This window comes from Peromyscus californicus, unplaced genomic scaffold (assembly GCF_007827085.1).
Source record: "Peromyscus californicus insignis strain IS unplaced genomic scaffold, ASM782708v3 Scaffold_13__1_contigs__length_99412109, whole genome shotgun sequence".
Lineage (NCBI taxonomy): Eukaryota > Metazoa > Chordata > Mammalia > Rodentia > Cricetidae > Peromyscus > Peromyscus californicus.
In genome coordinates, this window is record NW_026294424.1 from 15,149,571 (window position 1) to 15,174,639 (window position 25,069).

At 42.4% G+C, this 25,069-nt stretch overlaps 1 protein-coding gene across 9 annotated transcripts in view; it reads right to left on the reverse strand.

Moving 5' to 3' along the window:
• Positions 1 to 25,069, reverse strand: part of Cobl (cordon-bleu WH2 repeat protein) — a 235,083-nt gene that overhangs the window by 135,851 nt on the left and 74,163 nt on the right. For 4 of the 9 annotated variants that reach the window (XM_052734541.1, XM_052734545.1, XM_052734539.1 and 1 more), the window contains exons 2-6: positions 19,452 to 19,655; positions 9,296 to 9,506; positions 7,440 to 7,668; positions 5,131 to 5,175; positions 1,353 to 1,450 (exon numbers count right to left, since the gene is read on the reverse strand). In XM_052734541.1, the coding sequence (XP_052590501.1) occupies positions 1,353 to 1,450; positions 5,131 to 5,175; positions 7,440 to 7,668; positions 9,296 to 9,506; positions 19,452 to 19,655 (787 nt within the window). The remainder of the gene's footprint in view (positions 1 to 1,352; positions 1,451 to 5,130; positions 5,176 to 7,439; positions 7,669 to 9,295; positions 9,507 to 19,451; positions 19,656 to 25,069) is intronic. The other 5 variants (XM_052734547.1, XM_052734544.1, XM_052734546.1 and 2 more) reach the window with 2 other exon arrangements.

Consider the following 25,069-nt stretch of genomic DNA (forward strand, 5'->3'; position numbering starts at 1 on the left):
TAATTATATACCTCACCATTCACAAATCAGAATGAGAAAACCAGTACAAGGTTCCAGGAGGAAGGAGGAGTAGACTGAAATCACTGAAGACATGAGGGTTTCGCTGTTAAGAGTCTGGAGTTCTGTGTAACTTATGTCTAGTGGAAGGTGCTGATTGCCTCCACAGCTGGACAGACCCTGGCGTTAACGGGTCAGGGACACTGGGCAAAGCACATTACGTTTCTAAACTTTAGCACCATCACCAGCAGCGAGCACAGGCAGAATCATACCAGGGCTGCAAGTCGCAGAAGGAAAGAGCAGGAGATATCTATGTAGCACAGAGGTACAGGTTTGTGAAGTAGAGCTGAAGGGCTTCCTCACCTCTTATAAAGCCACACAGATGGCGACCCTGTTCCAACTGAGAGAGTGGCATTAATGTCAATTATTTATATTAGTCATTTCTTTAAAAAAAACAGTGTGTGTGTGTGTGTGTGTGTGTGTGTGTGTGTGTGTGTGTGTGTATGCATGTGTGTGTGTTATATGTGTGTCTTACACACACGTGCCTGGTTTTCTACAAGGAGCTGGGAACCCAAACTCAGGTCTTTCTTCATGCTTGCACAGCAGATAACGCTTACCCATTAAGCCATCCCTTTACCTTCAACTTCGTATTTTTGAGCCATAATTATTAGCAAGGAACAGATACCACATGCTAGTAAAATACACATATTAAAAGAATAGAATAACATTAATGTGTTCTTTGCCAAATAGTTAGAAGTAAAAACAAACAAAAAGCCCTTCATTTTAACTCTTTGTAATATGACTTTAAATTATCGTACAATATTACATCTATAATATGACTATAAAGACTTATTTAACAAAGAGTAATGAGATCAAAAACAACTTACAGTGTTCTATGATTTCAGGCCATGTTAAAAAGGTATGAAAACATTTAAAACTATAGAAAATGGGCTAGTTCCAGACAGATGCAAATGGTCTTGAGTTCAGCAATTCCAGGCTTCCCACTTTAAGCTGGAAAGCTGCAATTATTTGCAAGATCTCTGACCAGGCACTTAAACTTAATAATGCAAGATTCACTCATTCATATACCCAAGGACTATGTGCTGAGTCTCACAGCATTCCGTGTGAGTGTGGGCACCCGGCAGCGTGTGGCTCACCTTGGCCTGGGGAGTCCAGAGGTTTGCCAGTCTACCAATAAGTGAATGACTTCATCTTAAATAATTGCCTGGAGCACCAGGTGAAGATTCAGTATTACTAAACAGAATTATTTAGAAAAAGTCCCAAGATCGGTCCAGTAGAAACACTGTGAGAAACACCTTTATACCCCACAGAGTCATATGCGTATGGTGAATTACCTTACTGCTGCTCCTTTTATTAACTTTGAAAAATCCCAGAAATTTTTTCTTCTCTTTATCTGTCTCATCATTGCCAAGCGATGATTTCCTGAACACTTCTGGAGGGGAAAAAAAAAGTTGTATTCTTCAGCATTTGAAATGTGAGATTAAGTACTTCACTTGTTAAAACCTTAACCGAATCCTTTAATCTGTTAGTTCTAAGAAGAAAATCATCACGATTTCATTCAAAGCCTTCGGCGCTACCTCAAAGCCTTCTGGCCCACAGGAAATCACATGAAGTCCTTACACAGGTTTTTAGGGACTAAAGCAGCGTTTTCTCTGAGAGTGGCTTTGTCCTTGTGGAGCTGAAAAGAAGCAAATCAATGGAGGTTCAATAGTGAATGCCTTTCAAGAGACGGCTAATGCAAACTGTCGTTTTACATCTGCTAGCAACTGCATTAAAAAAAAACAGGTGATGTATTTTCCTTTTTTCTTTTATTGAAAATAGACTATTTTCTTTTATTTTTTTAATTAAGAAATTTTCTACAAACAAGAAAAATTAAAAATAGGTGAAGTCAACTTTATAATTTTATCTAATCAAAAATAATTAAAATATTATAATCTTACCAAGGTTAATATGAATGTGACTGATCTTTTACACTTGCCTTGGAACTGACAGTATTTCTCCATCTGGACTGACTACTTAAGCTCTAAGGGCAAGAGATGGTCTGGTGCTACTCAATTAAACAGTATTGCTGCAAGGGCTGTGGCATCTGTAAAAGACAGTCTGCCTTATGAGCTATAAGTAAGGTTAAAGAAATGCTAAATAAATCATTAACTCCCCTGTTCTTTCCTAGAACATGGAGGAACAGTGGAAGAGATTTGGGTACTATTGAAACCAGATCTCCAGGGATACTGGTCACCATTTTTTTCTATAATCTTTCTTATATTTTTAATTAAAATTTTGATTTGTGCTATTTTGCACATATGAGTGTTTTCCTACAATGTATGCCTGTGTACTACATTCATGCCTGGTGCCCACAAAGGCCCAAAGAGGACATCAAGTCCCCTCAACTGGAGTTACAGATGTTTGGGAGCAGCCATGTAAGTTCTGGGAACCAAACCCAGGTCCTCTGAAAGAGCAGTAAGCTCTCGTAACTACTGAGCTGTCTTCTCTCCAATCACAGAATATTTCCTTTTTAAATTACATTCTCCTATTTGCCTATTCTGGGCTTTTAATCTTCATTCACTCTGCCCTTCTCTTCCAACACTTAAAGGTCTGAAAGAGCTGGGGAAAACAAAAAACAAACAAAACAGGTGTTTGTAAAGGGAAGAAAGATCAACTTTTCCAGACCAAACTGCAGGACAGCCAGACCTCAGGACCACTGGTGGAAATACTTCCTTGTGGGATTTGACAAACTGCCATGAGTATATCAACCCAAATACAGTAAACACCCATTAATGTTTGTGTCTAATGACATGTGGATTCATTATCTAAGTTGAAGAAGAACATAAAAGTCAATGCATTTTAAAAATTCGTAATGAAATAATACTGTCTATTCAACAAAGCCAAACCCAGGCCCTGTGGTTCTTAAACCATCCTGCAGGAAGCAGGGCCTTTGTCCTGTTTGGGCAGGCCAGGGCGCTTAACGACATGCAAAGGGCTTAGCTAAGGAGATTAGCAGGCTCTGCATCACACAGCAACCAAACCAGAGGACTTGCTCACATGATGCAGTTGTACAGACACACATGCACACACATAATTATATGTTAGTCACTTCAAACATCCTCACTCAGTGTAGAATTAGGAAGAATAAAACATCTTACAGCACAAAATAATACCATATTCAAATTACGGCATGCATTAACATGTGTATTTCTAATTTATATTGGTTTTACAACTGAATGGCATATGACAAGGATATATTAAAATTGGTAACATTGCAGAACCCCATAGACAAAGAAGAAAGAAAATATGTTGCTATTACACAGGCCCAACTAGAGTACCCATGAAAATGATAGATTGAAACAGAAAACTGAAAGCAAGCTAAATCTTTTGTCTCTCTCCCTGAATAGACAGTGACTGTTCAGAGGCTTGAGAGCACCCTATGAAGAAGGGTTATGTATGACCCTGGCATCAGAACCATAGTGTTTGCAAGGTGGCTTCTCACGCCACTGTCTAACAACTGCGTGGTACAGTAGGGCCTCAAACTGATGGCCTATTTCTAAAGGCTTTACCTATGGATCGATAAGAGGTTCCTGATACTAGACAAACACTGTAGAAGGGAGAGAGCTGAGCAACAGAGAGATCTCTACACTGACCTCAGTCTCCACAGACAGATTGCTCTCCCATGAGGGCAGTGAGCTGTGGACACACAGATCTCCCTGGAGAGCATGTGCTCTAAGAACTGGAATCACAGCCCCAAATGGATGACCACACATGGGAACAGTGCACTTATTTTCGAGGCTCACGTTTAATCTCCAAGAAAGCAATTCCCACGTGGACATATGAAAGTGATGGAGACAATGATAGAGGTGCGCTGAGTGGCACAGGGGAGGAGAAAGTGAAAATATCGCTGAATCTAGTCCAGAGCACCTGTTTGTCTGGATGGGAAAAGTGGAAACTTGGCAGTTCCGTCACCAGAAAAAGGCCAGCGAACGAGTCCCCAGAAGAGAGAACAGGGGGGAGTTCCCACATGGTCCATGAGGGCGTTCTCATCATAGGCTGTCTCTAAGGTACAGACACAGGGCAGCAAAGGAAGAGGCAGTAAGTGTACCTCTCCCCAGCCCCAGTCTGCCTGAATCCCGAAGTAAAATCTCCCAGAATGGCTAAAGCCTTCACGTGTCATGAGTGTCCTGTTCAGAACAATGGTGTTCCTTAGAGAGAACGCTTGTGTGCGAAATTCTGTTGTTGAGGAGACAGGTCAGCTATGGGTTGGCAAACAGGACACAGCCCCAGCACTCAGATGCTCCATCACATCACTGGGCTCCATGCAAATGCTGCATTTTCTTTCATTAAATGTGTTTTAAACATAAATTGGCATTTATTATATTATAATCAATACTTTAGCAAAAATGATAAACTTCCTGCCAAAAACAGAAACTCATCAGAATATTAGCTTTTAGTATATATGTTCATATGGGTATGTGCACGCTCTAAAAGGCTCACTAAAACCGTAATTCATATGTGTTTATGTCTGTGTGCATATGCTTATGCAAATATGCACAAATACATGCATGTAAATATGTGTACCTCCGTGTTTATATATATATATATATATATATATATATATGTGAATGTACATGTAAATACACAGAGACTTTCTAAATAAGTGCCAAATTTGAACCAACCCTTTGCACACCTATATTACTAGGATATATAGGGTTCAATTTCAATCCCACACTGGCGCATACTCCGCAGCATGTAGGCTAGACCTGGGCAGGAAGCACAAAAGTAAGAACCACAGGCAAGTGGAGGCAAAGGGGCCTGGTGTCATTTCAGTACATATCACTTTCACCTGAAGCCCTGAGCCACAGACTTCCCTATCTTCAACAGTCGCAGCCATTCCTGTGGGTTAAAGCCACATAGCCAATTCTCACACGGACACATTCTTGTCTAGAACAACTGGGGAACTGAAAACTTAAATCATAACCTCCTGTCAACCCAGCAAGCCCCCTCCCTTCCCTGGGGTGCCTCAAGCCAAACTCAGCTCCTCAGGGTCTGACATACATATTGCCTCCGTGCACCCTCCCATCTGGAGCCATGCAGAGTACAGCCTGTGAGCTCACTCACTGTTACCTTGACAGCTCAGAGAAGGCTCAGACTGCGTTTTGGTCAGAGGAACTGGAAAAGGCAGGCAAGGAGAGAATGAGAACAGCTTGGAGGTCTGCAGCAGCCCCGACCAAAGGTCTAAGTACTCCTCAGTCTCAAGTGTGGGTTACAGCACTCACAAAAGTGACAAAGGCGTATGTAGAGCTGGCCTGTATCTCCAAGCCTGGACTCCCCAGCACAGGCTGCTAGGCCTGCAGTGAGCACAGGGGGCAGCAGAGCCTTGGGATTCTTCAAGCATCCATCAGAGCCCAGAAAGCTGAGGCATCAACCAGCAGCCTTAAACTCCTGCGGCTCTCTCCCCTTTCTCCAGCAGCCTCAGGACCAGGGAAAGGGCTCCCCACCCTCTTGCAAAGGCTCCCTACCCACACCCTAGCAGCTCTGCTGGTCAGCTTCCAAAGAGAGAAGGGTCCTCAAGGACAGCCTCTGGGAAATACTCCTTTCTTCTTAGATGTCTGGTGGTTAGCAAGATGAGATGGAGGCATGTGGCAGGGTGGTACCCAAGGACATCAAAACAGGCCTGGTCTAAGTGAAAGGCATACAGGTGGCCTTGGGCTGGGAGGTCTCCCCACCACGGGGTTGGGAGATAGATTGCCATGGCAGAGAGTGGGCTACTCTGGGTCTTTGGAGTTTCGGTCAAGAGTGGAAAGGCTAACTAGCTGTATCTCATGTTCTGAAGCTCGCCATGTCCACAGATTGCATGAGCTGTGCTCAGCGTCCTGGTCCTGCTGAGGCTTCAGCTTCCATGTCTCTGATACCTCAGTGGGACTTCTCCTTAACAGAGAGGCAGGCTGGTATGACTTCTCCAGGAAGCAGCTTGGCCTCTGCTCTCTAAGATATGTCCAAGTGAGTGTGTAACAGAAGCCTAGGTGTGCAAGCCTTTTTACTCTTGGATCGCTAAACATAGAACAGTTTTTCTTTTTCTTTCCTTTTCTTTCTTCTTTTTATTAGGAGAGATTTTCTTTTCCTTTTGTATTACAAGAGAAGACCCCCCACCACATACACATACAAAAAAAAATCCCATAATCCAAGTTTAAATGTAACCAAGCAAACACACTCTCAGCACCAGGTCTGTGCTGCTGACAAGGGAGCACTGCCATCTGTGCTTGAAAAAGATTCGGGTTGGGAGATCACACCTGAGGTCCCAAGTTCAACCTCCAGAACCACGAATATCAGCAGCAATAAACTTGACTATGTTCTAAGCCTCAGAGCACCTTTTCCAGGAGACTAACTACTCCATGTGCCTCACCCTACCTGGAACGGGAACCCTTTCTTCCATGCCAATCGGGAGAATGAGCCCAGAATCCCCAGAGAAGGGGTGGGCTGAGAGGAGCCAAAGTATGGATTGGACCCAGAGAAAACCACTGTTTTCACAATATATTTGCTAATAAGGAAAACCATATTTTTATTAGAATCAATTATCTTAAAAAGCTGTGTTTGAAAGAATATAGAAGCACATATAAAAGACCAGCTGCATGTTTTTAGAAGTCCAGGCTATCTGAAGAATAAATAACATGGGCAGCAGCAGTGTTATTTGGACCAATTTTGTGAGAGTCCTCAGCAGGTAATCGCAGCTGCTCTGACTTCATGATGGTGGCATCTATGTCTTGACCAAGGGCAGGGTTCCACACTTGAAAGTCCATCTTAAAACTAAAATGCCAAGGACTATAAATTATACTTTTGCCTGAAAGTTATTTAACTAAAACTTCAAATTGTTATGTCAATTGGAAAATTCTGATTACATAATGTATTTCTCTGTACCAACCTTACACAGGGGCTGCCACTCATCTATGGCACTAATGATGGTGCCACATTCACATCACAGGTGCAGCATGGGCAATAAACTAGTGTAAAATTTGTCTGCGGCACCGATCACGGGGACCAGAATTGGTGGACGTCAGAAGATAGTCAATGTTCTTCTGGCAGGTGATCTTAGACACGAACAGTGGCTAAAGCCATGACATCTGAACCAGAATTCAAGCAATGTTGTAAGTGGTCTCTGATTAGGAATAGCAAAAGGTGGACCCTCTCCTCACCATTTCTTTTTATTTGCTATTTCTTGTCAGAGTTTGAAGGAAGACGGAGACACACTTAGCAGACAGGCCAAACTCTTCTTTTGCCTACTTCACCACTGGACAAAAACCCAGGTGCCTGAAGCTCCCCACACCCATGGCTAGGTAGTGCTACTGACAGAGGCAAGCAGAGAATGCAGGTTTTGTGTGCAGACCTCATGTCCGAGTCACTATGCGTCAGGGTATGTTCAACACGGCAAGCCTCACCTCTTCTGTTGTCCCACGCATACAGCTCCTTTATCCCTAATTCATTCAGGGACTTGGACAGCTCCAGCTCCTCCCCAGCAACATTGTCCCGGAGCAGAACCACGTGATCCGGGTTGACCTCACACTTTGCACAGATGACTGGCAGAATATTCTGCAGAGGCACCTCAGGGCTCACACGCACGACAGCTTTCTGCGTTCTCAGGTAATTCACGACCAGACGCACGGATTTCTGCAAGGACACACCAGACACAAGAATTTTATGAATACGTCTTCCTGGTATTACTTTAATTTCTGTTTTAATTCTAGAGTTGAGTATGGCCCTGGTCGTTCTTCCACGAAGTTGGTGGGTCCAGGAGAAAAAAAATAACATAATGAATACTGAAAAATAAATGTACAGAATATCAGATGTTTGTTAGGATCTCGCTTGTAATTAGCAACTACTAAACAACAGGGAGAACTTGACGTAAGTGAGGCATCTAAATTTAAATCCTGTACGGGTACAGCTTTTCACAGATTCTGGTTAGACTCCGGCACAAATCATTTATATATTTTTCCTAAGGGAAAACTCTCTGTAAATGGTACGAAGAGTTTTAAGAATAAGTCTCATAAAATAAAAATGCTTGCTTTAGAAGTCAAAATATTCATATAAATGTGAATATATATAAGTTTATATATAAAGGCATTATATGTAATATAAGTACATATAAGGTATGGACAGACATATATGTACATATAGATATACATGTTTATATATGTATGTACATATGCACTACATATAGTTATATTAAGGCCAACCTGATCTATACAATGAGTTCCAGGACAGCTAAGGCTACACAAGGAAACCCTACCTCAGAAAAAAAAAATTTTAAAGGAATTTGGGATTAATTTTACTTGATAATTTATGGCTGCAACAGAATAACAACTAAGATATTCCCTGAAAACAACAGTCTAAACATTTAAATTAAAAAATTTAAATAATACATTTTGATCATAATCTCTCTTCTCTCCCAACTCCTACCAGGTCCTATCCACTTCCCAACTTCATATGCCTCCCCCATCCCCCTCTCTCAGAACCAAAAGAAAAATAGCAAAAATCAAAAATTAAAATAAAAATTTCCAAAGGGCCTATCTCTTCTTCTCTCTCTCTCTCTCTCTCTCTCTCTCTCTCTCTCTCTCTCTCTCTCTCTCTCTCTCTCTCTCTCTCAGACAGCAAATTCTTTTATGGAGCTTTGACTCTTAGGGCCAAAAGAAATCCAGAAATATGTGTGTCAAGAAAGCAGTCACCAGTTAAGTAAAATTGAGAAATCAATTTCTTGATCATACAGCTACATTTCAAGTGCTCAGATGTGACATAGGATCTGTGACTATCATGCTGGAGAATGCAGATTTAGGAACACTTCCATCTTCAAGGTGGTTCTGATGGACACTTTGTCCTATAATAGTTCCACTTGTATAATATAGAAAGGGTTAGTATTACAACAATAAACATTATAAATTTGAAAAGTTTTTTTTTTTTCCCAAGACAGGGTTTCTCTGTGTAGCTTTGCGCCTTTCCTGGATCTCGCTCTGTAGACCAGGCTGGCTTCGAACTCACAGAGATCCGCCTGCCTCTGCCTCCTGAGTCCTGGGATTAAAGGCGTGCCCCACCACCGCCCGGCTTTAAAGTTCTTATTTCCTGTTGCAAATCTCACTAGTACTTACCTTCACTTGGCATAGAAGAAGAAACCTCAATACAGCACTGTGTGTTAGGTACTCAAACAAAGAGCAAGCCTGACCTCGACAGCACTCCTGCACACTCACTCACACACAAATCTGTATCTCTGTATATCCTCGGACAACACACAGGCACCACTGACCTCAGGCACCTTGGGTAGGCCAGGCTTAAGTTTCTCTTCAGGAACTTTTTCTTTCAGAAGTACAGTATGTATATTCAAGGACCCAATCAAAGTATTTGGCTTAAAACTCAAGGGCTGTTGGGTCTCAGAAGACCAGATCTCCAGGACATGATGAGAAGGATTCAGGTGGTTCTGAAGGCAGAGGTCAACCAGAAGGTCCATCATGGCATGGCTGAAAAGGAGAAGACAAATCATGGTTATCAAGACTGTCTGCAGGCTCTCTTCTGTCTAGCTGAGTGAGGCAGAGCAAATGCACATGTGGATGCATGAAAAAGCCTAGAGAAGAAAAGAAGAAGAGGAGGAGGAGGAGGAGGAGGAAGAAGACAATGACGACAAAAACAATGTAAAAACTAAGTTCTTATCCATGATTATATGATGGTGTATTAACAGTTTCAATGCTACCAACATTACTAAAAGAAAAACTATTTTAACAGCCCCTCAAAATCATAATAGATGAAAATAAGAGTTCTATTTCTAGTTAAATCCATGGATCTACTAGGTTAGCTCTCTAAATTCTACAAGCAAAACTACACAACCTATGGTTTCATGGCACTGGTTTTTCAGTTATTTGTAAATGTAAAGATTAATTCAAAGATTAAATTTTAAGTTGAAAAAATTGAGAGGTACTTTGATGAACAATGAGCCAACAAATTAACAACTGACAGACTCTACCAAGATTGAATCAAAGAAAAATGAGAATCTTGAACATACCAATAATAAATAGAGATTGAATCACCTCACCAAATCAAACCTCACCAAAAAGAAAAATCTAAAACCAAAGGATACAACAGAAAATATACCAATTAATTAAATAACACACCAATGTTTTTTAAACTCATGAATAATAGTAACAAAAGAATAAACATCTCCCAACATCAGCAAACTACAGGCTGCCATACCAAATGAAAAAAAAACTCCAATAAAATACTAGCAAATATAATTCAATAGCACAGCAAAGAGATTATGTCCCATGAATGAATAGGATTTATTTCTAGAATTCAAGCCCAGTTCAATATATAGGGGCAAGTCAATAAATAATGTGATATATCATACCATCAAAATTAACCATAAAAACACAAATATACATCTCAATTCATACTAAAAATATCTTACAAAATTCATCCATTCATGATTTAAAAGTCTCTCACCACAATAGATACATAAGAACTTACTGCAATACAATAAAAATCACACAGAGAGAGAGAGAGAGAGAGAGAGAGAGAGAGAGAGAGAGAGAGAGAGAGAGAGAATGAAAAAGCATAAAAGTACATGCTTAATTCAGAAAATAATACAGATAACTAGAACACTTACTGGTGTATGGGGTCATTTATTTGAAAATTTTTAAAATAAATAAAGCCTCGTCTCTGAACCCAGAAGAAAACACAAGCCCTTGGTTCCTTGCTCCTTGGCTCTGAGCAAATACAGTATCAAAAGAATCCCCTAAATGCCGTATTTCTCATTCATTTATTTATTCATTTATTACCTAATGAACATTGTAGATGTAACCAACCTTCTTATTAAATAAGAAACACAGAACCAATGCAAAGAAGAAAGCCAAGAGGTCAGCGCTAAGAGCTAAAACCTTACCCTTTCTCCTGCAGTGGTCCTACCTCTCCAACCCGCTACCCCTGTGTTAAAGTCTTTATATAGAGTTCCTGTTCTGCCTTCTCATTGGTTGTAAACCCAACCACATGACCGCCTCGTCATGGCCTGTCTGTATAGGCCTCCAGGTTTTCCATGATTGGTATTGAGATTAAAGGCATGTGTATCCAATAATGGCTGTATCCCTGAACACACAGAGACTTACCCAGCTATGCCTACCAAGTGCTGGGATTACAAACGTATGCCACCACTGCCCTGCTTTCCTATGGCTTGCTAATAGCTCTGACCCCCGGGCAACTTTATTTATTAACATACAAATAACATATCACCATAGAACATCGAGAATATTCTGATTGATTCAAAGAAATACTCAAGACTGTCAAGCAATGGTTACCACATCTTCCATCTAAGATGACATTAACAGCATGCGCCAACCAGTACAATGATTCTCATGAAGCTGGCAACCTGTGTTCCCTTTGACATTGGGTGGGAGGGACCAGGACACCTTCAACCTTCACATATACACTAAGGCATGAGCAGGATAAGCCCTGCTGTGACATCTGATTCTTCCAGCTTGGATACACACTCACCTTTCTCCCAAAACAGAACTTACAGTACAAGGAAAACACACACTGCCATGCAGTGTACCACAGTAAAGCCTTCTCCACAGAGAAATCTCTTTGAAAAGTACTAAAACAACCCTGCATCTTCTTTGCTAGTATTTTGTTCAGGTTTTTTTTCATCCCGGTTCATTTTGGATGGCAGCCTGTGGTTTGCTGATACTGTAGTTTGGAGGTATTTATTCTTTGTTGCGGTTGTTGAAGAGTTTAAGAAGCATTGCTGTGTAATTCTTTGAATATTTGTTATGATTTTCTGTTGCCTCCTTTGGTTTTAGGTTTTTCTTTCTGGTGGTTTAATAAAATAAAATAAGGCTGAGGGTGAAGCTCATTGGCACAACTCTTGACTATCCTGAAATAGGCACTGTGGAAAAATAAAATGAAATAGAACAATAAAATGCCACTATCATTGGGCTGAAGAGATGGCTCAGTGGTTAGGAGCACTTGCTGCTCTGGTGGAAGACCTAGATTTGGTTCCCAACATCCTTGTAGTGCTCACATCATTTGTACCTCCACTTCTAGGGGATCTAACACCCTTTTCTGGCCTTAGAGGGCACCAGGAACATATGCAATGCATTTTAATATACATGCAGGCAAAATGCTTATATATATATATATATATATATATATATATATATATATATATAAATGAAAATAAATCTTTTAAAAATACTAATTTCCATTCATTGTCTTTCTGGTAGCCTAGGGCTACTTACTTTATATTCACAAGTAGTTCCAGTATGAGCAATAGGGACAGTCATTCCGGGGTTTCTACAAACCAGCCGTGCTGGGGCTCAATTTATACCCACGTCTATGGATACTGATTCCAGCTTTGTCTCAACTAAGCCCACTGGGGAATCTATTCCCACCACATAAACATGTGAATAGAAACTATCAAAGAACACAAAAAAGCACACAGCCATTAACTACTACCATCCAAACATTAATGTCTGAAGAACAACCAGAGTCCTTGGAAATATATCTGAAATGCAAAGTGCTGTAAAAGGGAGCATGCAAGTTTGGGGCTTTCTCCACTAGAGAGAACACATCCTTTTTGCCTTAGTAGATGCCAATACATGCAACTCTATGTATTGACAGTGTTTATCATTAGGTCGAAGTAAATAACTTGGTGTCCAAATCTCAACTTTCTATATCAAATGACATTCTAAAATCAGCTGACCCAATCTCTATGTGATACTGTCCTCCATCCTTCCAAGTCACCGAGGAAAGGCTGTAGATTTCCATAGAGTGCTTCATTCTGAGGAACTGCAATGACATTTCAATATCTGAGGGGTGGAGCAGTTATCAATAGCCAATAACCTACCTACTCCAACTTATCATTAAGTGGAGGGGGAGGCACAAAAACAAAGCAAAACCTAAAACTCCCAAACACAATAAACTAGACATGCCTCACTATGCATGTTACATTACTAAAGAGCACAAAGTCATTACTAATTCTGCCTTGAGGAGCAAACAGGTTCTCACACCTTCCTGGTGGCTAGAGCCTATACCCAGCTCAGATAAGTTTTTATGGAAAGGTGAGGAGGTTTGGGGCCAGATAGGACTGAGGTCTTAGTAGCCGCTCCACCCTGCCCTAGCTATCTTTCACTGTGAAAGTCCCATTGAAGCTTTCTCCTGAGGACTGACTTGGCTGTAATGGGAACCTGGGTACAGATAAGAAAACACAGGATGCTGGGTCAATTTACTATGTGTCGGGAGGGGGTTGGCACTTGATTTAAAAGAGGATGCTCACTGGCATGACTTGTGACTGTGCCATCATTTTACATTTGTCAAAACCAAGTGTGAGTGGGGCCATGTCTGTTCCAGTTTGAAGCACACCTGTTAAACAGCTACTTGGTGGAGCTCCTCAGGTCTCTAAAACCTCCTTTGATCCTCCTGGAGAAACCTATCCAGAAAGGGAAAGATGGCTCTATGCATAGTGGCAATGCCTAAGAATGGACAGAGGTGCTAGCTGCCTCCAGTCTCTGTGTGTTTTTATGACAGACCCATCAGATCCCAACTTGCCTCCTGTTGCCCATGGACAAAGAACTAATGACTTCATTAACTGAGTGTTATGCGCATACCTCCACACGGTCTTAGTAGGTCACTGTGTCACTCTACCACAGAGAATTTTCCAAAGACTGGCAAGGCTGCTTGGCCACTCCTCATCATTCTCACCACCTGCTGAGCCTGGCCTCTCCTCCCATGAACTCCTAGAGAAATCCTGGCCCCTGGTCCACAGCTTTCCTGACATCATCCTCTAGTCAGGGACTGGTGTCTTTCCCACAGCAGCATTCTGTTAGTGGTACTCAGAGAGCCTGCCTGTGTGGAATCCTGGGATGACTACACATGGCCTCTCTGGCCCAGGAAATGTGCCTGCACTGCTTTGTGCCTCAGTTTCCCCACAATATGAGCATTAGGCTAGAGCCCACCTTAGAGGGTTGTTGGAGACTTCCGTAAATTAATAGCTTTAAGACACCAAACACTGTCAGCCCAGATGCAGGCACCATGTCACCACTTGCTAAGTCAATGGCAGTTCACTGCTCTGTTCCATGTGAACTGTATACTGCTCTGGCAGAGGATTACAGTGTATGTGACTAAGTGCCACCCTGCTCTCAGCAAGTGACATCAGACCCTCAAATTGCAAAAGAGTTTCCCCTATCTCCTAAGGAATGAAACTTAGCAATCAGACACTCTCAGAATGTCAAAGGCATAGTCAGGCATGCTGGAAACCAGGAAGTGCTAGAGATCTGGCCCCCAGGGATGATTCCATAGGAACACTCAAGAATCTGAATAAAATACACAAATAGCCCTCTGTGCCACTTCTCTACCTAATCACCCATTTAAAATTAAGGCAGAATCACAAGCTTAATAGAAGAACAAAAATTACAGTGATAAAGGGGGAGTGACCATCTCCCAGAAACAAGTAAGCTGAGCTGGAGGGCTCACTTGTCTCTTTAATTTTTTCCTCCCATTTACCCTCCATGGCTTTTTTCATTCAGCTGCTTTGCCCTCTGCTGCCCAATGCCATTTAACATTCATAACACAAATGAAACTGTTTCTGGGCACTTATTATAAACCTAATTATAAATTTGAAAAGTGAGCAGAATTTTTATAAATTTCTTTCTCTTAAAAATATTGCTTTCTGCTAGGCAGTGGTGATTTTAATCCCAGCACTCGGAAGGCAGTTAGGGAGATCTCTGTGAGTTCAAGGCTATCCTGGTCTTCAAAGTGAATTCCAGGATAGTCCAGAAACCCTGTCATGGGGGACAAGAAAATTTTTTTTCATATTTATGTACGTATAATATACAACTATTGCTTTCTAAAAGTATACAAAGTTTAAAACTTGGTTTTGCCTGAGTCAGTGACTCCAGTAAGAAACTGGTCTTCTGCCTTATGTGGCTGTTTTCAGAGTCGTACTAAGGAACTAAACAAGAAATGAAAGGTCTGTGTGGCCGCCAGCACTATCCCCACGCTGGTGAGCCACTCAGAGGCCAACAGGCCAAAGTTAGAGGGGCCACAAACCAACTGCCGTCCTGGACTGAAGGGAATTCGTCTCTAGATCACAACCTGTTGCTACCCTCAGATGGATGGGATAGGTGGAAAGGCACTGAGGACACTCCATCTGGGTGTCTGGGTGATAAAGACGATGGAGTACATATAGTACTCCAATCTCCTTCCTCATGTCATCAGGCCAGGAAGAGCCCAAACTCACTGTCAGGACAGAGTGCCTGGCCAAGGGCACAACCAAGAACATGCTGTTAGCAGAAGATCTCCTGATGAGGATGCTATCTGAAACTTTAGGGCTATGGAGACATAGTTTAATGGACCCCACCCATGGTGTTCTGATTCAGCCAAGCTTGGGTGGGGCTGAAAAACCTACACTTTTTTTCCCCCTGGAGTTGAGGACCAAAGCCAGGGCCTTGCACTTGCTAAGCAAGCACTCTAGCACTGAGTTAAATCCCCAACCCCCAACCTATACTTCTTACAAGTGCCCTGGTGGTGCCAATGCTACAGTTGTAGGGGCTCACCTTTAGAATTTCATGATACTAAGTATCATAACATGCACACTGGGAACCTATGTTGACTGAATGGTCACCGGGTACTAGGTACGCAAAGTGCTTTCAGGTGTATCCCAGCAGTCTTAAAACAAACTGAATTTACACACATGGCCAAATTTCAAACTGTTCCATTGTGTCCTAGTTTCTGGTATGGACCAAGGCCAGCATGTGGCCCTAAGCTCTGGGTGAGGCATACCACAAGGTCAGTACAAATCCTGACAGAAAGTCCAGTTTGTCAGGTTCATGTGGCACCAAAGAGGAAAGGCAAGATGTAATCAAGGTCCTTGGCAGAGAGTCTGCACTGAGGATCTTTACCAGGGAACATGTGCACAAGACAGCAATACAGTCAAGAACAAGATAGGAGACCAGAAAAAGGCCCATAGACGGGGAGGTCTGATGGCCAAAGGCAGGATTTCAGATATGAAGCTGAAATCTCCAACCAGAATCTAGTCTCATGAAAGCCTGGGTCCTGGTTAACAAATGCTACAGAGAGAACAATGGAGTAAAATTCGAGAGACTTGATCTCCCAGGGCCATGTAGCTGTTGCCTGTCTAAAAGAGGTCTAACAATTTGGGTTTAGAGAGAGGTGCAGGTTGCTAAGTGGAGAGAGCCTGTCTTCTTAAGGCAACTGAACTTAAAAACAATCTGAAAACAACGTTGCCTGGAATCTTTGCTCTGAAGAGAGGAGATAAGCTTCAGCTGGGAATCCAGGAGAACCTGGTGCTTATCCTGTTCAGTAGCGATCCCATATGATGCGGGTAATGGCAGCAAGTGTGGACAGGTTCTGCCCCAAAGGTATCCCTTTTCTGACCACAGTTACTCTTGTCCTTTTTTAACTCTGTCCTTACTGTTTTTCACCTGTGTCTTAGAGGTCACCTTTCTTCAGAGTCTACAGCAATGGTTCTCAGCCTTCCTAATGCTTTAACCCTTTAATACAGTCGTGGTGACCTCCAACCATAAAATTATTCACTGCTACTTCGTAACTCTAATTTTGCCAATGTTATGAATCGTAATGTAAATATCTGATATGCAATGTAGTATATCACTAGGTGACCCCTGTGAGAAGCTCATTTGACCCCAAAGGAGGTTGAGATCCACAGGTTGAGAACCACTGGTCTATACCATTCTGTGTCCAGCTTATAGGAGAAGCAGATGTCTTCTATATGATCCTCATTAAGAGGTTGTACCGTGGCAGACCTGGACACACCTAATTACCCTTAGAGTAATGAATTCTGGTTGTCTTAAAAATTCATCTGAATTTTACATGCCACTCAATATGTTTGTTTTTCCTTGGGTTTGAAGAAAATTCGTGCTCCAAAGCCAGATTTCTTACAATTTGTATAGGCTAAGGAAAAACCACTGCATGGGCAGGTCCATCTACCTTTCCTCCTCACTCTAGACTCTGTAACATGGACCTGCCTGTTTCATATGTGGGCTGCTCAGCAAATGTTCCCCTTCCCCCTGCTGCCTGAGATACACTCTTCCCAGTGACTCGCATGGGTTTGTCATTTATTATTTATTTTGCTTGATGGATAAATGAACATTTTACTATTTAGTAACCTATCAAGAGCCCACAAAGTAATACTTCTCCTGGATTGGAATAGGACCACCATCCAAACAAGGACAAAACCTTCTACGAACTATCTGTCGGGCTGTGGGTGTGTGAAAACACTCCTTTCCTTTTGCAGGACAACAAGCTCTTTGCCATTCAAATGTCAGACCCTCAGTCTTGCTATTTACACAGAAAAGACTATTTCCTTTATTTAAAAGGGAGGGAGAGGGAGAGAGAAAAGGAAGAAGGGAGAGAGGGAGGGAGGGAGGGAGGGAGAAAAGGAGGGAGGGAAGGAGAGGAGAGAGGAAGGAAGAAAGGGGAAACTGGGTATGGAAACTCCTGTAAATAATGATGTCCTTTAATAGCCTTTTTCATAGGCTTAATAACTAGGAAGTAGAAGTCTTATGCTGCTTTACAAGGCTCGTGACCTGGAATTCCCTGCACAGGTATAAACTTGTCTATTCTGTGGTGTTTGGGGCACAATGGTTCTTAGGGGCAGAATCAGGACTGAACCCTGGGAGAGATTTCATCTATTCTGGAAAAAGAAACACTTGCCTTTCCCTGCCAGATGTCCCTTAGCTGTGTGAACCAATGTGGATGTGACTAATTTTCTACACTAAAATGACACAGCCTAACACTGTCAACACTTACGAGCCTTTTATGAAGCTCCCCCGGGGCTGAGGGTACTGTGTCTTCAAAGATATTCTCTTCACTTGTGCTCCCAATTAAAGCAATGGGGCTGCTGGCTTCCTTCCCACCCGCCATGCAGAGAGCTGGCAGCCCAACTCCTAAAGGCCTGCCAGGCCTTCTCCCTTAGTCAGGAACGGTTCCAAGCCCCATCCTTACATCTTAATATTTCAGAACAGATAGAAACACAAGTAAAAGTCCCTAAGTTACAGAGCAGCTCAAAAAATCAAAAACTATGATTTGCAGAATGGGGCCATAAGCATTCAATCACTAGCATGTTTTCTCTAGGTGATTCTTGCCCGTCAGGAAACACAAGGTTCAAGGCTGGCTATGTTTTGTAAAGTGCTTTTTAGGGCAAGATAAGCATGTTCCTTGCTAAAGCCACTGCTTAAGCAGAAGAGAGAAAAAAATGTAACAGAAAAGCAAAGAGTCAGGAACCTGACACAGGAACCTAACATGCCTTCATCTGTAGCACCCAGAGAGCAGCCCAGGAACAGAGGCCTCCAGGCCGATGCTGATTCTTCCTGACTCTAAGCTTCCCTGCTTAGAACAGAGAATGTATCTGAATCTTTTATAAGGTTCGGCCTCGTCTCTGTGGCAATCTTACAAAACGGCACAGTGTTATCACTGCTCTAAGGGAAGAAGAAGTTGAAGGATAGAGGGAGCACAATGCATTCACTTGAAAGCATTTTTTTTTTTCAGAAATATTTCTACTTTCTAGGAGGAACCCCACCTTTTCCTGTGTTTGTCAAAGAAGATTCATGTGTTACTATCCAGACGCCACAAGCTAAGGGAAGAGAAAGTGATAACTATCAACTGGGACAAAATATAAAAATGGGAAATATACATTTACTGGTAGACTGGCATGCATTCTAAAATCATTTTTAATCTATGATATGATAGTATAACATACTCCTGACTTTGCAGGAAGTGAGTGCCAAACATAATGACTGTTCTATAAAACAACCAGACACACACAGAAACTCTTACAATTCAGAGTCTCTGAGCTGGGACTGGGGTAATGCCACCAGGTGTCAGTCTCAAGCCCAAGAAGCTCCTTTGTTGCTAATGTGAAGATCTCCCTATACCTGTGACAATGGCAGCAAGGAGGAACCCTGCTGAAAAATATCTTCTTACCCTATGCTGGTGGTAAGACCTTCAAAGACAGTGTGATATTACCCATCATAACTAAAGGCATGGTATTTTAGAACACAACAATTCCAGTTGTGGCTATAGACTGAGGCTGGAAGCAATACTCATCAATATTATGTTTAATTATCACATAAAATAAACCTGAAAATTTATGTATCTCTATACTTTTCTCTGAGTCCAAACTCTACCACGGTGGGCTTTTAGCTCTGGGTCCCCTAAAGACTACAGAGAGCCTGGTTGGGCCAGTTAGCCCACACTCTTCCCCAGTGGTACTGTTCTGGTTCTCCTAGGCTGTGCTCTTGTACCAATCCATAGCATGTATTCTAACCTGAGTCAAATTCAACATGGAACTAAGTATGACATGCCCACACCCATTCTTCCTTTTCTTCCCACATGAATGAAGCAGAACACAGGAGCTATCTATCACCTAGGTACCAGGATCTTACCTTCCACTGACCACACTCTGTTTCTCCAGTCCACTGGGCAGGACCACAGTGATGTCCAAGGTGCTATTCTGTAGTCCCTCCTTCATGTGGACCAGGCTTTGCTGTGAACCCAGTGTGGCATCATGAGGCAGTTTCTGTTCACTGTGGACACTCTGGGCAGTAGGCTTTCCAGGAGGTGGTGGAGCACGGGCCTTCATCTTCCTTCTTGAAAATGATAACACAGAGACACTACATGAGGGTTTTATGCTTGCCTCCAAATGACTCATCCTTAAAAGCATTCATGGCTTGCTTCAGAAATACCTTGAAAGCTATGGAGACCTTTCAAAGTTCTGTGTCAGCAGTCTCCAGTCCTAACAGATAATATCTTCCACAAACAAGTAAAAACCAAACCAGTTCAAAGAAACAGCATGAGAAGCATTTCTGAAAGTGTTTCTGAAAAAGAAACATCCTAAAAATGTTGTCCCCATCTGCAAGCAACATGTCCTACTTTCTACCCACCCTGGTCAAGGTATAGGCATGTACAGAGGAGTTTGTTGGCCTGGTCCTTTCTGGATTCTCCATGCTGGCTCACTACTAACAAGTAGGTGGTCATACCTAATTTTCTGCAAAGCTCTCGTGTCCACCTTTTCCAGCTCAGGAACTAGGACCAGTTCTGAGGGCCTGGATCTATGAACCTGTAATACTGGATGCCCCGAACCAAATAACCATCACAATTTGCTTAATAACTACCTATTCATTCAATAGTCACTTTCCAGATTTCAAAATAATTTGCAGCCCAGATTGATCTGTAGCTTAATTAAAAGCCCACAATCACTCAATATCAGGCAGAGGTGGGAACCATACCTAGCTGATGCCCCAATGCTCCTACTGCCTGCCTACTTCCTCCCCACCCTGTACAGCCCTAGCCAGAAGACCCATACAGAGGCCATGAGAGTCCTTCACACACCCTGAGCTCTATTGCCCAACTGAATTTCTGTAGGCATTCTGGCATGAGGTTTCAAAGATATCAGACAGGCTTATAGAAATTTATTCTCAAGAAGCTCATAAGACTATACTATGTAATATAATGACATCATTTCTAATGGCAGACAATTAATCTAACCACATACCAACCAGTAAATTAAATAACCAATAGGACATATCAGTAAAAATCAATAAATTATTTTATATTGGTATATTGGTAACAATAGTTAAAAATGTGTCATTCAATAGGCAAAACCAGATGTTTTTGAAAATAATTTAAAAAAAATAGAAAATTTCAAAATAGTTGTTTAGGAAACCATTTTTAGAGAGGGCTACATTCTAGTAACAGACTCTACAACAGTCTAGAAAGACATAGTGAACAAGTAGCAGTGGGCGATGCCAGATATGACATGTGCTTTGCTACTGTAATGTGTGTTACTTGTAAACCATGAGCCATCATTTAGAAATGAGAACAAGCAGGAAATGGGATCCAGAAGAGGCTGTAAGCTTCCAGATGTCCCCATCACAGTTAACACAGACTGAGGAATGGCACTTGCTTACTATTCTCTGCTGGGAAAGTAATTATAAATTAAGTTTAAAAAATAAAAACATAAGATTTATATTATAATATTTGTACATTATGCTGTATTTTAACTGTTATTGCTTATTTCCTTTCATTCATAGACATAAAAGTCAAAAATATCCAGGAATAGTGGTACACTCATATAACCCCAACACACTCAAGAGGCTGAGGTAGGAAGGTAGCAAGTTCCAGGCCAGCCTGAGCTACATAGTAACTTTCATGCCAAATCTGGGCTATATAAGAGAAAACCATGAAAAAACAATTTCAAATAAAATAAAACTCTTAGTATCAGAGGTCCCATTATTGATTAACTCCTATTTCCGTCTGTGCCGCTTCCAAAGGTAAGACTTTTCCTATGTTATAGATAACAAAGGGGCACATCCTCCCAGCATTACCAAGACTCGTAGAGCTGCCCTCAGACCCAGATAATTTACGCAGTGTCTGAAATTTTAACCACTGTATTATTGAGTCTCTTTGAAGGACAGCTGTTAAATCCATTTTGGAGATTAAAAAGATGAAGACAAAGAAACATTCACCAATTAGCCTTAACTTCAAGCCAGAAGCCCAGTCTATGAATTACCTCCCACAGGTGCCTAGACAAATAAAATTTATTTTGTAATTTTTTAGAGAAGAAATACCTTTCCAATTTAGCAGAGCAGAGTCAGGCAGGAAGCAGCCCAGTGTTCAGTGCTATTACAGGAGCCCAGTATTATAGTTAGGTGACGGCTGTCATCCATTCCTTCACTCATTGCAAAGGCAACCCGTCACCATCTTCTAGATACCTTGTAATATCACTTTATCCACCCTACAGTGTTCATGATTCCAGTGGCCATGAACCTCACAATTCCACAGTCACATAACCCGCTTCTTTCCCAGTCAGTTACACCACCCTAAGGTTCCTTCCACAGTATTTAGGGAACATGATCTGAGGGCTGATCCTCACAGCACACTCCACAAACTACCTGGGAAAGCCCATTGACTATGGTCTGATACAACTTGGAAGGCTGTGACTACTCTGAGTAGAGCTTTTTGCTCAGGACAGTGAGGGGTGTGTGTGTGTGTGTGTGTGTGTGTGTGCACATCATGTATGCACATGTGGCAAGTCAGCCAATATTTAAGAAAAACAGAATTATTTCAAAACCACAACATAATTTCTAGTTCATTCTGTTAAAGAGGAAACGTGACAGTGTACTGATCACAGTCACAGCAAAGTCAGCTGTGTCCATTCCAGTGACGGAGGGGGTTTCCATCTCAGTGACATCATACATCTTTGCCCCACCAGACTATACTGATAACCACACCTTTGGAGTCTTGGCCTTCAACCTCTCCCAGGTCTCTCCCACTGTCCTGACAACTGGTCCGTAGTCTGGAGCAGCCCCATCTATATGAGCCTCATGGCACTCTGCCCTCTCCCTACTCTTTGTCCCGTGTAGGTCCCTGGAAGACCACAGTTTCTGAGTGCTCATCTCTGGATGTGACAGGCCTGGGGAAAGACCTATGACCAAGATGAAGAGTCTCCACTTCTCTACACTCAGCCTGAAACTCCACAGGGAGCTGAAAATGTGCCCTGCATCTGTCACTGACCAGTTAAATCCTAACATCTGAAATGTATGGATTGTAATCAAAAGTTAAAATAGCATTATTATAGCTACAACATTTATTTCACTGGACAACGAAATGTAGCCATTAGGATACTATAGAGGTGGAACACCTGTGGACTGCTACTGAGCCTATGCAGCAGCACAGGCACTACAGGAGACAGGAAAGTGATTCCTTAAAAGTTAGAATTATCATATGACTAACAAGTCCTTCTAGACATAGATGCCGAAGAACTGAAAAAAGAGGCTTGACTAGGTATTTGTTCACCTGTGTTCATAGCAGGTGGCTGTTTTGATGAGCAGGCTGCCAGATGAAGCAAGGATGCTGAGCCTGAAGAGGAAGCGGACAGAGATTTTAAACTGTCTCTTAGGAGGTCATGGTTAACATGATGAGTCTCCCGGGTGGGGATCCTGATGGAGGGAGCAGGCTGTGCATGGAATATGATGAAGCCTCAACCCTGGCTCCCTCCTGACTCATCTTCCACCAAGGGACAGTGTACTGATGCAGATATTTTATAGTCAGGCTTATCAAGGATGTGCACATTAGGGAGCAGAGGTTTCTAGTGTGGGTGAAGTACACAGCCTTAGGGCAAAGATCTTTTTTCCCTTCTCCATGCTTGCAGGCATGGCTTCTCTGAATGTCCTCCATAGAACATAGTCATAGCTGGGTATGGTGGCCTATGCCTTTAATCTCAGAACTCAGAAGACAGAGGCAGGTGGATCTCTAGGTTCAAGATCAACTTGGCATACAGATGAAGTTCCAGAACAGTCAGAGATATACAGAGAAACTTGTAAACTTTGTCTTGAAAAACAAAAACAAAAACCAAACAAACAAAAGAACATAGTCATAGTGAGAAACAGAAAACTCCACCTTCCTGCCCTTTTGAACACCACAGAGAGAACCACTGCTGTTCAAACAGATATCCTGAGTCATCTTCACTCAGTTGTGAACAACCTCATGGGCGCTACCAAGTAGATGGTTGTCAAAGATCTATGCAAATCGTCAATCTACAGAAGCTAAGATTCAAGAATATAGGAGCACATGAGAGAGGGCCAAGCTTCTGCCCAAGTGCCATGAAGTCCTTGGGGCTAGGGCCTTGCCTGGCTCCTCTTGGGCACACCCAGGGCAGGTGCTGCTCAGCTGCCACCAGGTTGGTCCAGCCAGGGCTCTTCAGGAGATGAATCACTAGCACAAAACCCGACTCCTTTCCAACTCTCCAAGTTAAAACAGTGTGTGTGCCCTGGCAGGAACTGTTTATTAAAAAAAAAAAAAAGTATATTATATAAGAAAACAGTCCTGGCATTTCCAAGTCATCAATTGTGGCTCCAAATGATGTGGGACCATCCGACATCCACGCTCCTGAGTACTTACTAATATCCCCATCAGTTCGTGGCTCCCAGCTCGGTTTTATTTCTGATAGCTTTCTCACTGTAGCAAAGAGTGCCTGAAACCTGGTCCCTGAAAGCTAGAGGACCTATGAAGACATGGGCTAAATGGTCCAGAGACTGCAAATTTCAGGCTCTGTGCAGACAGATGAATTAAACCCAAATTCCATAAAGGATCAAAGGCCTTCACTCAAGACTACTGAGGCCCAGGATGAGGGAGTCCAGGGTCTGTAGATTGAACAGGGAAAATTCATACCTCTCCCGCCTCTCGGTAGCCCCAAGGCCAGCATCTGAAGGGTATGTACTTTGTGTTTCTCTTGTCTCTCCATCAGAGCCTTCAGCTGCAGACATAGAGGCATAAAAATTTTGTTTTTTTGTTTTTTTTTCGAGACAGGGTTTCTCTGTGTAGTTTTGGTGCCTGTCCTGGATCTCGCTCTGTAGGCCAGGCTGGCCTCGCTCTGTAGGCCAGGCTGGGATTAAAGGCGTGCGTCACCACTGCCAGACCAGGCATAAATTCTTTTTAGCCGCCCAGGACCAGAGGACACAAAAGGCGTGAGGAGACAGGAACTAATGCTTTTTGTCTGAGAGTCCCTTTTCAGTTGAAGCCTTTTGGCTGAGGAAGTCCTTTCAGACTAAGGAGTCCTAGAGGTAAGATGTGGCAGTGGCTTGTTCCTTTGTCTCTCTGATATTTCAGCATTTACCCCAATATCTGGCTCCGGGTTTTTTTTTTTTTTTGGTTTGTTTGTTTGTTTGTTTGTTTGTTTGTTTTTATTAAAAGACCATTTAGAAGTTAGAGTTACATCTGGTGTCCAACTTTTGGGGCACAAATTCACAAAAAGGCTGCTTGTCTGTGGCTCAGGCCAGAGCTACACAAGGCCAGAGTCCCCACCCTGCTGGCTAAGTTTCTGTTGCAGCCTCTCTGCAGCAAACTCTGTAGGTTTTTTTCAGCTCCAAAAACCACAGGAGTTAGCCACTTTCGTACATTTTCCCTGTGCAGACAGCTGGATCTTTCACTTCTTTCCTCTCCTGGTGGGTTTTGGCTTTCCTTGGGCCCCCTCTTTGGGCTGTGGCAACACCCTTATCTGAAT